The 14520-nt window shown below is 44.0% G+C and overlaps 1 protein-coding gene across 1 annotated transcript in view; it reads left to right on the top strand.

The window, feature by feature from the left end:
• The first annotated feature begins 753 nt into the window (after nt 1-753).
• Nucleotides 754-14520, top strand: part of TMEFF2 (transmembrane protein with EGF like and two follistatin like domains 2) — a 937676-nt gene continuing 923909 nt past the window's right edge. The window contains exons 1-2 of the mRNA XM_078680410.1: nt 754-1165; nt 5057-5166. Coding sequence (XP_078536536.1) covers nt 997-1165; nt 5057-5166 — 279 coding nt within the window. The 5' untranslated portion in view covers nt 754-996. The remainder of the gene's footprint in view (nt 1166-5056; nt 5167-14520) is intronic.

Here is a 14520-nt window from a genome sequence, read left to right as displayed (position 1 = left end):
CACAAAAGCACAAACGGGTGAAACGCGTCGCTGCCTGCGGTCTGAGGGGCCGCGCAGCGCGAGCGGCACGGGGTGAGGCAGCGCGGGGGCGCCGGCGGCGGCGGCGGCGCCGGCGGCGGCGGCGGCGGCTGGAGGCGGAGAGTGAATGCTGCATAAGTGGCGTCTGCTGCGAGAGTGGATGTTGGAAGGAGCGATTCGGGCGGAGAGTGGCCGTTAGAAACGGACGGGTGGCGGTTGCAACGAGAGACCGGTGCAGACCGAGGAAAGAGGCTACAGGCTTCTCTCTCTCTGCCAGATGAGCCGAGTGAGGGATAGAACTGTCGCCCACAAGAGTGGGTACATTCAGATTCTGTAAAGTCGTTCGTGGAAAAACTAACGGCTCTCTTGATGCTACGGAGAAAGAAAGGCAGGCGCTGGTTAGGAAAAGGTTGAGTAGCAGTGCGGAGGAGGGCGGTGCAGGGAGTGGGTACCGGAGGTGGTGGTGGGAGAGATGGCGGTGGGAGAGATGGCGGTGGGCTCTCCCCAGCGCAGCCCGCAGCCGCCCGACGCGGGGCTGGAGAGCGGAGCGCTATCGCCTCAGCCCGAATAAACCGAGTCTCCTACCTATCGGGTCCCGCCCCTGTCCCCGGACTGAGTCGCTGATTGGCGGAGGCAGCCTCTTGGCTTCCAATCAGCGCCTTTGCTGTACCTGAGCACGTGACGACGGCCGGCGGGATCGGAGACGGGGAATCTGCTGCTGCTCTGCATCCCGCCAGAGGGCTGCGCGCTGCGGAGCAGGACGGGCTGTGCTGGCGTCTCCTCCTCCTCCTCCCCATGGCAACTCCGTCCGCATCCTCACTCTAGCCGGCAGGTGGGTGCCCCCCTCTCCGCGGACCATGGGAAGGCCGTGCCGCTGCCGGCTGGAGGGATGCTGAGCAGTACCCATCTTCATCATTGCCATCTCCATCACTTCGCCCCCTGGGCCGGACTCCTGGGACTAGCGGAGCACATCTAGTCATGGTGCTTGGGGCGGAGTCCACCCCTCGGCAGTGCTGGACACTCTGTGATTGCCTGGGATCCCTGGTGCTTACCGCGATGTTGCTCGTTATTGCCAGACCAGTGAAACTTGCAGCTTTCCCTACCTCCCTAAGTGACTGTCAAACGCCCACCGGTTGGAACTGCTCCGGTAAGCATGCACACCCCTGCAAGTGGGGACAGACCTAGGAAAATCACTGCCACCAACTCTTCCAGCAAAGCTACGGAGTCCTTTGCCCAAGCCCTCCCTGCGGATAGAGCGTGGGCAGGACACCACTCACCGAACCACCCGTCCACATGGAGCTCTGCCAAACATAATCGACAGAGGCGCACGACTAGGCTTCAATTCCCCGAAATACTGCCAATATGGGAGCACGAACAGTGCATCGGTTCCATCAGCCATCTGCCTGCTCCTCTGCTCCACACGAGAAGCGTGACCATGGGACCCATTCCCCAACCCTTCCCAATATAGCACAGCCACTTTCCTAAGCTCTCGCAACACAGACAACAGAGTCGAGGCAACTATCAACTAACTCCTCTATCAGCTCCTTTCTGAGCCCCACTAAATAGGCGACACATCCAGGGCACCCACTGTCCGCAAACTTATTCAGAGGGAATGTGTAGAATGCACCAATTTCGTCAAACCCTCTTAATGCTGCAGATGCTTAGTTGCCAAGACTTTTTCTACAAAGGGGCAATGTACATATTTCAACCTCAATCCATCCAAAATATTGATGTGAAATTTTTAATGTGTTGAATAAAGCAAAATATCACCCAAATAATAATGAGCAATCACATATCAAATAAACGCCCCGTAAAGCCTTATACTAGGGAATGCACATAATTTCTTTCTTCCAAAAACACCTCCTGTTTATAGGGTGTAATTGAATAAATTAGTTGAAAAGCTCTAGTGAAGTAAAGCACATTGGAGTAATACAATCAGTTCCCTTATGCAAAGGTAGCTCAAACGAGCCCCAATCAATTCTCTACACCTTGATCGATAGAAAGTAATCACCCCTTAACTCGTACATATAAAAAAGAACTCTAACTCACACTAGGGAGAGCAGGGTACAGAAGAAGAGGTCATATTCCACACAAAGCTACTGAAACCATGGGCATGCATGCAATGTTGGTTCTAATGTTCCTCAACAAGCAAGGCATACCTGCACCGTAGATGCCACACTGCCACCAAGAAATAACAGCCAGGACATTTACAGCCCTCACTCACCCCTTTCAATCACAGCAAAGAACACCCCCGTAAATCCACCTCTACTGAGACCAATGCAAAGAAACGTACTCCCACCAGTTACCCGTGCAAATAAAACCGCGCCAAAATTCTTGTCACATTTAGATGCATTGGATAAACAGCCTCGAAAACTTACAACATAAGCTCCCACACCAGTACAGCCCAATGCAAGAACATGCGTTCAAACCCAGTCCAGGCGTGAACAATACCCTCCATAAGTCTAGGAGGTTGCATGGCTTGGCTATGCAGGACGCACAGACTAGTTTGGCCTTTGTGGTGTACTGAAGAGTTACATTCTCTCCATTGCATGTGTCTTTGTGTCTGTATGCCGGTGTAAAGGATGTGCTCACTATCACACTCGCATATACGCCTATTTTGCTCGTGTGCTAGCTTTAGCTGGAGAAAAGTAGGCTGCTTTTTCTGCGCTTGGCATACACTGTGGGCTTTCTTACTTTCATCTTTTTTTGGAGCGAGCACCCATTCGGTGATAGAGGTGTGTTTGTCTACCATAGTCATAGCTTGCTTCAGAGCTGTTTGTATACAAACTGGAGACCGATGGGGTCGAATATCTGTCTTTTTTCAGGTTTGGTTGTGATGCCCAAGATGGTCGGAAAAGTGGAGCACTGGGGTCTTTTTTGTCTTGCCATTACTCCTTGTTTGGGTGTCCTGTCAGCACTCGGTGCTTGGGAAATGGCAGCACAGAGTGAGAATTGTTCCGGGCCTGCCCAGGCGTCACCCCGCAGTTGTCTGTTTTTAGTGTCCTGCATTGAAAGTATCATGAGAGATAAAGCAGGAACTTATGTGTTACTCCAGCTGCATTTCCACGGCAGAGGGTTTCATCGCCACATACTCTGACAACTGCATGCAATTTAAACATCATTTTAAAGGACCAGTAAGGCCACCCGCCTGCCTAGCTCCCCATTGTGATAATGTAAATATGATATTTCAGGTCATCTCAGGTGAGAGCTGCTTGGGACCGCTTAAACCAAGAGAGGGCTATAAATCAAACAGTGGCTGTCAGGGAAATGCTGAGTCTCAGGGAAAGTGCAATAGGGATGCGCTTAGTCCAGGAGCCAGGATACAGCAACTCTCAGAGGCAGAGAATATTATCATTTTTGAGAAATCGATTTCGGATCTTTGCTTTTGGCCAGTTGATTGCTTTTCTCCCCCGTTCGTCTGGGCATTGACGCGGCGTGGAGCTCGGAGGAGTTCACGAGGGATGGTGCAGTTTTTGGACGGGGCCTGCCCCTAGCCATATGGATTTAGCTGCGAGTGATGGAAGACAGCTCTGCTCTGGCGCAGATGCAGGAGCTAAATGCATCCGACAGTGCGGGGTTAAGCAGGGCTCTTCCTCCTCGCTGCTGTATTCCGGCCTCAGAGCCAGGGCTGGCCGTTCTGCCGAGCTGCTGTTCCAACATTGGGAAATGTCCTAATTGAATAAGGAAGGATGGGCGCTGGAGATGCTGCACTTGTAAAGCGGCCTGGTGGCTGGAGCTAGCATTTTAATTAGATAATTACCCGCTGATGCTGCGGGGAGGCTTTTCTGGACCATCCCAGTCACATTAAGAGAGTGGCGTGAAGGCGGAACCTCCATGTCTGCACCGTCCTTGGCGCGCTCTCGTGTGAGTCTGTTGCACAGTGTGTAAGTGGGGAGGGCTGGGGGAGCGGGCGTCTCCTCTCTGCTCCGCCCCACGCGTGTAACTGCACAGACTGGCATGCACTGGCTCGCCTTTCACATATGAAGTTGTCACACTGACACGTATCTGAATTCCCACGTCGTGCCAGCGGCTCTCTGTTGGTCATAGGTTTTGATATTAAATGGTAGAAAACGCCCAGAAAGCACTGCATTCCTCTTCGAAGAATTCACCTGCCGAAGTCGGGCCCCACTTATGATGCGCATGTTTTATTTTTCTTCTTGCAGCGAGTAAGAGATTCAGTTGCACATGCGAGATGCCAAAAAGTCGATAGGACAAGTCCTAATGGGTTTGACGTCTAATGTAACGGGCCTGTGCAGCATAATGGGCCGGGGGTGGGCGGCGAGCGAGGGAAGCAGCTGAAATCTGAAATTCCTGCTGTCACTTAGAAGCTGCCGGTTCGGCCACATCTGTTAGCATGTCTGCGCAAATTGAGGATGAGAGGTCTGGCAATGAGACTGGCTCAGCTGCTTGCGGGTGACCTTGCACCCCTCCTGCAAGTGGAACTTAGCGGTGATCAATCTTCATTCGAGCCAGGCCCACTGCCTGTTTGTCTTTATTAGGAGGCGCGTGACGTGGGCGCCTCGCGTGCGCTCCAATGTTTGCGGCAACACTTAGGAAGAGAGGAAATACCAAACGCTGAACATACGCATGCAAAAGAGAAATAAGAGGCAGCAGGAACTAAACCACAACTCAGAGCATCATCTGAGCTCTAGCAGCATTCGCTAAAGGCACATTAACAGTGTTTACATTATAGGGAAGAGAGGGAGAACTGGGGTACCAGGTTCGAGTCTAGGCTTCGGTTCAACATCCTGTGATTCTGGGCAAATCACGCAATCCCCCTTGCCAGCCAAACATGTCCTTTGTAACTGGTGCTCATGTAAAGCGCTCCAATACCTCCGGGCCCAGCTCGCGCTGTGTAAAAATGCAAAAATAATAAGGAGGAGGTGGTGACGGGAGAGGGCTAGGCTAGGGAGGGCGCGTGTCGGATGCTTGTCTTTGTTTTTGTGATCATTGCACCAGCGAAATCTGTGTTTAAAAATGCGATTGAATCACCGAGTTGGTCTCAAAGCTGAAACTGTTTCTTTCGCTTGCATTCGAGGTTACGACGACAGAGAAAACGACCTTTTTCTTTGTGACACCAATACCTGTAAATTTGATGGGGAGTGTTTAAGGATTGGAGACAGCGTCACCTGCGACTGCCAGTTCAAGGTAAGGAGACGGCCCTTTTCTTTCTTTCGCTGACGGGAGTTGTTGTGTGGGGCCCACTTGTACTGTCCATAGCTGTGCACGTGAAGGGAAGTCTGGCACCAAAAGGGGGCTGGAAGGAGAAACCAAGCCGTGTCTAGATTGAAGACTTTCCATTCTCTGGAAATGCAGGTGCTGTCTCTGCCAGCGCCCCCTGGGAGCTCGGGTTTCAGCCTGCATGTGTGATGAAGGTGTAGAATTGTGCTGCGGATGTGAGGTTTGCAGTTGTACAGTTTAGGTGAATCCCTCTGCATGTCTGCTGCAATGATGAGAACAGTCCTAGCCGGGTGTGATCATGAAGGTGCTCCAATCTGAGGTCTTCGATCAGAGCTGCTGCAGCCGTCTAGCCCCGGCCCTCTTCTCCCTGGCCTGCTGCTTTGTTGGAGTGTCAGTGCGCGCTCACTTTTACTATGTGCTTTAGGTCAGGGCGGCCTTGCTGGTTGAAACCATACCATATTGTTTCATTTAAATGCTGCGTTTCCTTTCCAGATTCGCCATTGAACCTTCAATGTTATCATGTTATGCATTTTTTATATGTTATGTTATGTCAAGGGGTAATCGTGATACACATCACTGTCATCCCCACCGCTTGAGGGCTTGGGCCCTTACCCATGGGGACATGTTTGTGCTGGCGATATGTTTTGACATCGGCGTTTTTTATTGGCTATGATGTGGCATGTGCCTCTTCAAAGAACGTTGGAAGATTTCAGTTTTCAAAAGTCTCTTGAACTCGAAGTGGCTTTTTTTCAGTAATTGCTTCTGTCAGTTTATTCCAAAGTCTATGACCCCTGTATTCCACAGCGCATTTCCCTGCTTTGGTTTTTAGTGGCAGACATATATGGTTTAAATGGCTAATTATGCAACACCTGCAATACATTTTTCTTAAACATACATAAGCATATTCGTGTTACTGGAAGGAGACATGGAGGTGAGTCTGAAATGTTTCAGAAAAAGGATCTCTGTGTCAAGCACAGTACTTAAAATTGAACTTGGATACTTATTGGAAGCCAGTGATGTAGTCACATTTCTGGTGCAATGTGTCCAAGGACAACGCCTGCATGCTTCCATTTAGCAGAGGATAATGGCTTTTTTTGGCAGCTCAGGTTGAATGGAAGGACTAGGTAGTATGGGCAAAGAAAGAGGCAGTGAAGTCACTAGGCATCCATATTAAACACCAGTGCACGCATCTAAAGTTATAACTTTGACAGCCAAGTCAACACATCATTAAGACAAAATATCAAAAGACGTTTTTTGAGTCAGTGTCATATTTTTAAAGTAGCAGTCTATTGTTATTCTGCTTTGCAGCTCACTAATGTCAAATTTATTTATTTTAATTGTTTAATATTTTGTAATTCATTCTCCTGTATTATAAGTTTGTATTTCTACTATACCTTCACGTCAGTATTTGTTATTTATGTCTACTGTGCAATTGTGTACTGGTGATCTGTACTCCTATGGGCATGATATGATATGATATGACCAGGTCACAAACCAGTCAGTGTTTGTTGCACAATATCTAGTTTTCTAACGTGACCTTTGAACATCAGGCCCTTGTTGCTATATTGAGAACTTTACTGCATCAGCATACCTGCTAGAGATCAGAAAATAGGTCAACTAATCTACATTTAGATCTTGACTGCCTAGCATAATAAATGAGTTTTAAGGGTCCTGTAGAATGTAAGTCTGGTGATTTTTCATGTGAAGCAAGCGAGGTCAAAATGCTCTTCAGGAAGCTTCTCATGCAACAAGAAGCTTTGTCCACTATTCTCTTTAGATGTAGAGAATTAAAGCGCCCAGGGAGGGGGCAAACTAAGGGAGAATTAAAATGCGTTGGTCTCTGGATGCAGATATATGTTTAAATTAAGGCAATTCATGTAGTGGCACAACTGCTAGAGTGCCCTAGCGCCGAAAGATTTTTGAATAAGTGTTCAGATCATAAAGTCAAATGGCTAAGTGATAGGCATTGATCCTGGCAGGCCACTTTCAAACAGTCCCTGTGATTTAGTCAGACTGTGTCTCAAGTGATCACTTTGCAGGATCTGCATGTGGTTGATTGCTTTTCTTGAGTAGGTCACTGTATGGCGAATTCTAGTATTACAATGCCTTACGTTAGTTAGCCGAGGTTAAAAATACAATTTCTGTGCATGCCACAGTTATTGTGCCATGGTGATCCACAGTTATACTCTAGAATAGGTATTCTATATAATGTACAGCTTCAAAAAGACGCACTGAAAGGCAAACATGCTAAAAACACATCAAGTTTTATAAAAAAAAGTTCTGCTAGCTTCATGGCGAAAGGATTATTCTAGGGATATTCGGCGTTTTAATTAGGTCCTTTTACATGTACACTTTGTCCCTTTGCTTAATTTGTTGTAGTTGTTATCACAGCTGCACTGAAGTCCAACATTAATTCTTGAATTGATATATAGTGTGCATAAATTTTATTGTATTGGTTTTCTGCAGAAGTTATGGTCTATTAGTAAACAAAAAAGGTTAAACAATCTAAAATATGCGTGACATGTTCAGCATATGTTATTGAATTATGTACACACTAGATATGGAATTTATGGACCATAAAGCTACAGATTTCCAAAAGCAACAGTCAAACATGTTGATTTGAGAAGTCGATATACCAATAAGAGCATCGTTTTTAACTCGGACATCTCAGTCCAAGACCTATGCATTTTCTCGTTCAGAGAACAGAATCTGATTGGGAAATTAGAAGTCAATCACATTCTATCCCGCTAAAACATTTTTAAAATAGAGATGTGCCCACTGAATTTTGGTTATGTGGAAATGACTACGCCTGAAAAGGGTTGTCCATAAATGTCCAAGCACACTCATTCTGCAAAAACAGAGTAAAAGCTACTCAGGTTTTGGCTTAAAGAGCTGTGATTTATGCCTCTATCATTTATGCCCAATTCACAACGGTGAATTTGGTTGATACGTATGCATTTTATGTTACTTTGTAGACTAAGCACCAGTGCACAGGCATTCATTTTGTCAACTTAAAGTACACTAATGGATGCTCTTAGGGAGTGTTACCAGAAGTCCTATGAAATTATAATATCCACTCTGCTTTCAAGAATTGATAGTTGAGACATGTTTATCAAAACATTCCTCACAAGTTTAGAACAACTAAATGACACCGGAATGACACATGTTATAGTTATTTTCCTTCAGTACAGCGAGGCAGTAGTGAATTCACTGGAAAAATTACTACAGAGCTTGTTTAAGTAATGTGCCTCAGTAAAAAAAAAAGCAGTATGTAATACGGACATTCAATGTTATTGGTAAGATCTCAGAATCTAGAGCCAGATATACTGAAGGATTTTGCATTTGTAAGGTCTGCAAATCACAACATGGCTGGATTTGTAACAGCAAACTTTTTTTTAAATGTGCTTAGCTCATTTTATGAGTTGGAAATGTTTTTTTGACTTCAAAAATGGGATTGCAACTAATACCAAATAGAAATTTGTATGGGACCCTACTTCTAAATTTGACTCTGTATCAGTATGGTATGTGTCAATTGTTTACGACTGCAGTTCTGATCACAAACTACTAAAATAAAAATTGCACTCAAGCACACACAATTCCAATAACAAGATAAGTCTCCTGTTTGTAGTCTGTTATTCATTCCAGTCCACACAAACAAAGGTATTCCACAAAGTTTTTTAGTCCTAGAGAAGATTTCCATACAATTCTGTCCAACAATGCCGCAGCCGACACATGTTTCGTCCGCCTGGACTTTTTCAAAGCTATAAGTATGGTGATATGTCCAAAGTAGGTTTAAGGTTTCTCCCAATTGTAATGATTTCAAAGGATAGGACAATAGTTCCGTCTGTCTGGGACCTCAAAATAATGGTTGTCCCTTTGCTAGGGCTGACTACGAAGTAATCCCCCAAATTCTTTTGTGCCTGCTTCAGTAGAATTAAACCATAAAGAGGGACGCACCACCCTGATCAGCATACCGGTCTGTAAGTTTCTAGGTCTGTGTACCGCTGAATGCGCTTGAGTGCAATTTCTGTTTTGGACATTGGACACACACTCTGGCTTTAAAGTGTGGCCAAAATTGCACCAAAGGTTGCTAGGTGTTAAGCACGATAGCAAAACGAAGTGTACACATTTTGCAATTAATGGTTGACTGTAGCCAATGACAACAAATAGATGTGCAGACATTGGGCCTAGTCACCATATGTTTTTCTCTGGTCAGAAACTACTGACCAGCTAACAACTCCTCAAAGGAGGAGGGAAGAGCGGGCAAAGGGAATAATGTTGGCACCCTCAAGGAGCATAAGCAGTGTTCCGGGGTCTACTGCCTGCGCTGCCTGGTGTTTTCCCAATTAGGGCTGCTTTAAAAAAAATTTCATTATTTGGGAATGCAAACACAAGTATGGTGGTTTGCTATCCCCTGCAGGCCAACAATCACGTGTTTGTAGTCAATTGTATTTCACAAATGGTGATCACCCTAATGAATAGTCATTAGGGAGGTCATTCTGCGAGCCCCTGCAGGTGGCGAATTTGTGAGTTAAATACTTCTATTTTTAGTTAACATTTAGCTCACCTATGATCAATAGGCTGAATGCTGCCTTTTTTTGATTGTTAAAGTAATTAATCATTGTTTGCAGATTCATGAATATGTTCAAATCAAAGTAATTCTATGTAGTTTATTGGAAGTACAGGAGGTATTTTTTTTACACTCGATTTGATCTTACGAGTTCAGGATCTGCAATCAGTAAACCTGTTTTTGAGTAGGGAGAACAAAAACGAGTAGCTCCACAGATAGCAACAGTCATTGTCACAGGAGGTCATAAAAGGTAGATTGGAGATTAAAAAAAACATTATAAATTGATGCACGTGCATCTGATAATTGCTATGTAGAATAAGTTACTTTTTTAAACATATAACTTTATTAGATTTCTAAACAAAGTCTTAATTGCAAGTACAAGGCACCAACAATTAAAGCGTTATGTGAGGATATGTAAACACACAACTTGCATAGCAACCATTCAATCTCCAAAAGTCTCTTCTGTGCTTTGATCAGGCCCATGCGCTTTATCCTGTGGTGGTTTCAATACAATCGAAACACATAAGTTGCAACAAAAAAGTTATTCTATAACCAGCATATACTATACACCTGGCCTCAACAATAGGCAAGAACATTTATTTTGGGAAATACTGGGTAAAGGTATTATCTCTAAAATGTGAGTGATATGTCACATCCTATATCCAATGACTGGAGAGCAGCATATATTGAGCGTACAGATAGGTGCAAGGGACAACCATTTACAGCACCCAACATAGTTCTAACTAGTGAGACCACAACCACAGTAATGTACAGAAATACTTACATCGATTAAAAGTTGTAAAACAATGGCTATACCTACACCAGATGGTTGGTCCATTAACACCTTGAAGTATGCAACCACTGGTGGGTAGTTTTGCTATTCCAATGATTGAAAGTTATCAATGTAGTGAAGAAAGACACTATTAAAGATACCATGGTTCAAGAAGGAAAATAAACCGGACCTCCTTGTCTCCGTGACTGTGTTGCATCCAACTGGCAAGAGATTTGCCAAAAACGTCAAAGGTCTCGCTAGCTGGTTGATACTAACCATGTTACACCAGAATATGGACTAATTTCAGGAAGTGCTTATCAACAGGACATCATGCAATGGCCAGCTGAGTTATGAGCAGCTACGCCTTGTTTACAAATATTTTCCAAAGCTCTTGGCTGCATGGTCAGTGCTTTGGTATAAATCAGCCTCCATTTCTTCCACAACACAGAACTTGATCACCGTATTGAGTGAGCTTTTTACTTACACAATTGTTCTCTATTCTCCTTTTTATTGAAGGGCCTTCTCCTTTACCTAGATCCCATCATCTGCATGCCTTTCTTTCCCTGAGCGTGGCCTAGTGTGTTACATGCCTGGCTGTCTCACAGTTATAGTATCTCTAGTCAAACAGTATCCCATTGAGCACAGCCTCTCTTTCCTTGAGATCATATCGCTGCAGTCTAAAGTAACTAACATTCTCTAGCTTGTCTACTCATCCTACCAACCATTTGCAAGAACTCATAATAATGGTCACACCTAAGGCCTATTTATTTAATGTAGCACAAGAAAATTGGAGCAACTGCAGGGAATATTTTCCTTGAAAGCACAATACTAATCTCAATAAGTAACAATTGATAACAATGACCAATAACTTTTAGATTAACTGTGTTTCAATAATAGCATGCTATGTGTCGTAAAACACTACAAGGCATCCTAGGGTAAGTGCTATATAAATTTGATTAAAATACAGTACCATAGAATGCGCCTAAATTATAATGTCAAATCGGTCTTTAATTCCTTTGATAAGTTGCAGCTGCAATGGGGTGCGTCTACTGCCTGCGCCTTTTCATATTCACTTGAATGGTTGTAAAGACCTGTTGCCATCAACTAGAACAAACTCTCCGCAACTGGTTAAAAGAAAGGTGGGGCTCTGCTGATGACTCATTTCAGTGTGGTCACAACCCGTTTGGCCGACTGATATCTCTACATACACTGTCTGCTTGGTCTGGCCAGAACAAACTCAATATCAGGTATGATAAAAGTCAAATGACGTGTGGAAAAACAGCTACTCTGGGAATTGTTACACTTAAGGTGCATGTATCTCTGCCATAGAAGAGCACACACTTTAGATAATTCTGAACAGAGGAATGACAGGGACTTCATTTATTGAAGTAAGAACCAACTCACCCCTCCCATCAATTATCTGATGCTTTGAATGAAAATGTGAAGTATTTGTTTCAAGTAAATCTAGCATCAAAGCAAGGGGTCATTGTTCTAAGAGATGCAGATACAACAAGTGGCTTGCACTCTGCAGATATGGATGGGTAAGTGATTGCACGCTGAGGCAGGAGGATTCACAAAGTTGAGTCCAGGGGCAGTCATGGTATAAGTGCCGACATGGGGCTGCACAGCAGAGACCGAGGCATGGTGAGGGATGAAGGGAAACGTACCTAAAACATTATTAAAGGATATTAAGATACTGTCAGCCAGTGTTAAATGATGCCAGCCCAGTCTAGTTTGAGTGTATAACCAGAATTACAGGCTGTCTGGAAGGCTTTCGTTTTAAGAAGGGAACGGGGTGTCTACATATGCACATCCATTTAATTAAGTCTGAATTAGGAATAAATTTGAGCTTGGCTAATTTCTAATTTTGTCCTGCTACTCTGCTATAAATTATAATGTACTAGTTTATATGGTCAAACATGCAAAATTCAAACTGTTTTGTACTATGTAGACTAATGAACTAACGTTGGAAACATTAATTAAATACCATTGCACCAAAAGTAACCTGTTTACATTGAGACTGAACGTTTCCTAAAAGCTTACTCAAAATGAGCAGAACGTTTGTCAGTAACTAAATAATAAAGAAATAAAGCTCAGCGCTGGCTACTCTACAGTTTAAATTCCAACATTTAAGTTTGGGGTTATGGTGGCAACTTGTATCGATAGGAGGGTTTCATGTTGTTTGCATAGTTGGGGTGCTGTACTTGTTAAAAGTTAAAGAGAGCCACTGCTGTCTTTACAGGAACACAATGGAACCAGCATTGGCCAAGCCAATAGGTTTTACCTATTAGACGTGTACAATTTGCTATTTCTTTTAGTCAGGATGTACCGCATCGGAGCTGCTAATGGGGCCACTGCTTAGTTTTAGAGATGTGCATGCATCGAACTTGCATGTGCGCACCTACAAAAAGTCACGTTTTTAGTTTACTGATCCTAAATAAATAATTAAAGAGTTGTACAAAAATGCTGCTTTAAAGTATAGTGAGAAGTGCTTAACAAAAAATAGTGAATGACCTGGTTGCTAGATTGGCAGGGTGAAGCAACATGGAATTGGGGGGAGAGGCAACACAGCTGGCGGAGGGAGAAGCAAACCGAGGGAGAGGACAGGTGAAAGAGAGCAGTGTTGGGCACTGAAGGGCAGAAGCACATGGACGAGAGAGAGCAACACAAGTGATGTTGGCTGGAGAGAAGCACATGGGCAGAGAGAGCGAGGAGGGGAGAAAAGCACATCAGGAGACAGCTAGAAAACAAATGCCCACTCAATAATTGCTTAAACAAAAAGAAAAAAAAATGATTAATAAAAGCGAGCCATGGAATCATAGAAGCAAGCCAATCAAAGAAATGGGCTAAGAGGCAATACTCCAAGTGAGAGGCAAACACAAGGGTGACACGAAGCCATCACAATAGAAGCAATCAAATGAGATTGACAGGAAAGCCAACAAATGGTGAGCAATGGGTGGGCTCCAAGCACTTGCATGTTTATCAATGGCCCTCAGGATATCTTTCACAACGAGACAGCTTGCACTGTCTTGTAGTTTCCACCTAAGCACAAATGTATATTTTTGTTCATTGATGGGCCCTGCCCCATTTTCTTGAAAAATGTGTGTAGATATTTATTACACGAATATCTAAATTATGTTGCTTTTATATGTTTAAATGTCGTACATTGGAACATCCATGAGCATAGTCTTAACAGTATTTGTCGAAAGGAGCCACACACTTGTAATTAGGAGGCACTTAATTTTCTTAAAATAAGAACCCAAATGAAATAACAAACATATCTTGTGAAAACAAACCATACAAACATTGCTCTTTAGCATATGTGTGGTGATGATCTTTCCTCCCCATATAAAGGACTTCTACATTTAACTGAGTAATTGACTGCAGTCTGCAAAGATGGGAATCAATTAACATAATACAGCTAGGCCTAGATTTATCAAAGTTAAGTGCTGGCACTGGAGTCTTTGTGATGCTAAGCTGCACTGTTTGCACCAGTGCTGAACATTGTACCACTGAATCAATGCCCCATTTTGGTAGTCTGTGGTAGCACACATGTACTTTTTGAATGCCTGCGGCTGGCACTTCTGTTCCTATTTAAATGAGTTGCTAAGTGATTTATGAAGTCTCTGCCTTGGCATGAACTTGCACAATGTGTCCAGTACTTAATGGCAGTTGAGAAATGGTGTTAGGAAGCCACAAAGACCAACGTGTTTGCAGTTCTGCTCTCCTTAAAGAAGGCAATATTGTAAAGGATGCTTGTTTCTCTGTAGCTCCCTTTATAAATAGGCCTTCTGGGCCGTGCATTATTTGTGACAACATTATTTTCTTCATTATGTGTATTTTGTCTAGTTGTTATTTTGAACAACAGCAATCTTTGTTTCACTTTTTATCTGTTGCAATTTGTGTTTGTTTGCGACCATACTTTAGGAGTATTTCATATCATTATTAAGGCGAAGGAATCTTTCCATGTTTTAGTTTT

This window comes from Lissotriton helveticus, chromosome 3_1 (genome assembly GCF_964261635.1).
Source record: "Lissotriton helveticus chromosome 3_1, aLisHel1.1, whole genome shotgun sequence".
Taxonomy (NCBI): Eukaryota; Metazoa; Chordata; class Amphibia; order Caudata; family Salamandridae; genus Lissotriton; species Lissotriton helveticus.
The sequence above is the reverse complement of the archived record's forward strand: the minus strand, read 5'-3'. Positions and strand labels throughout refer to the sequence as shown.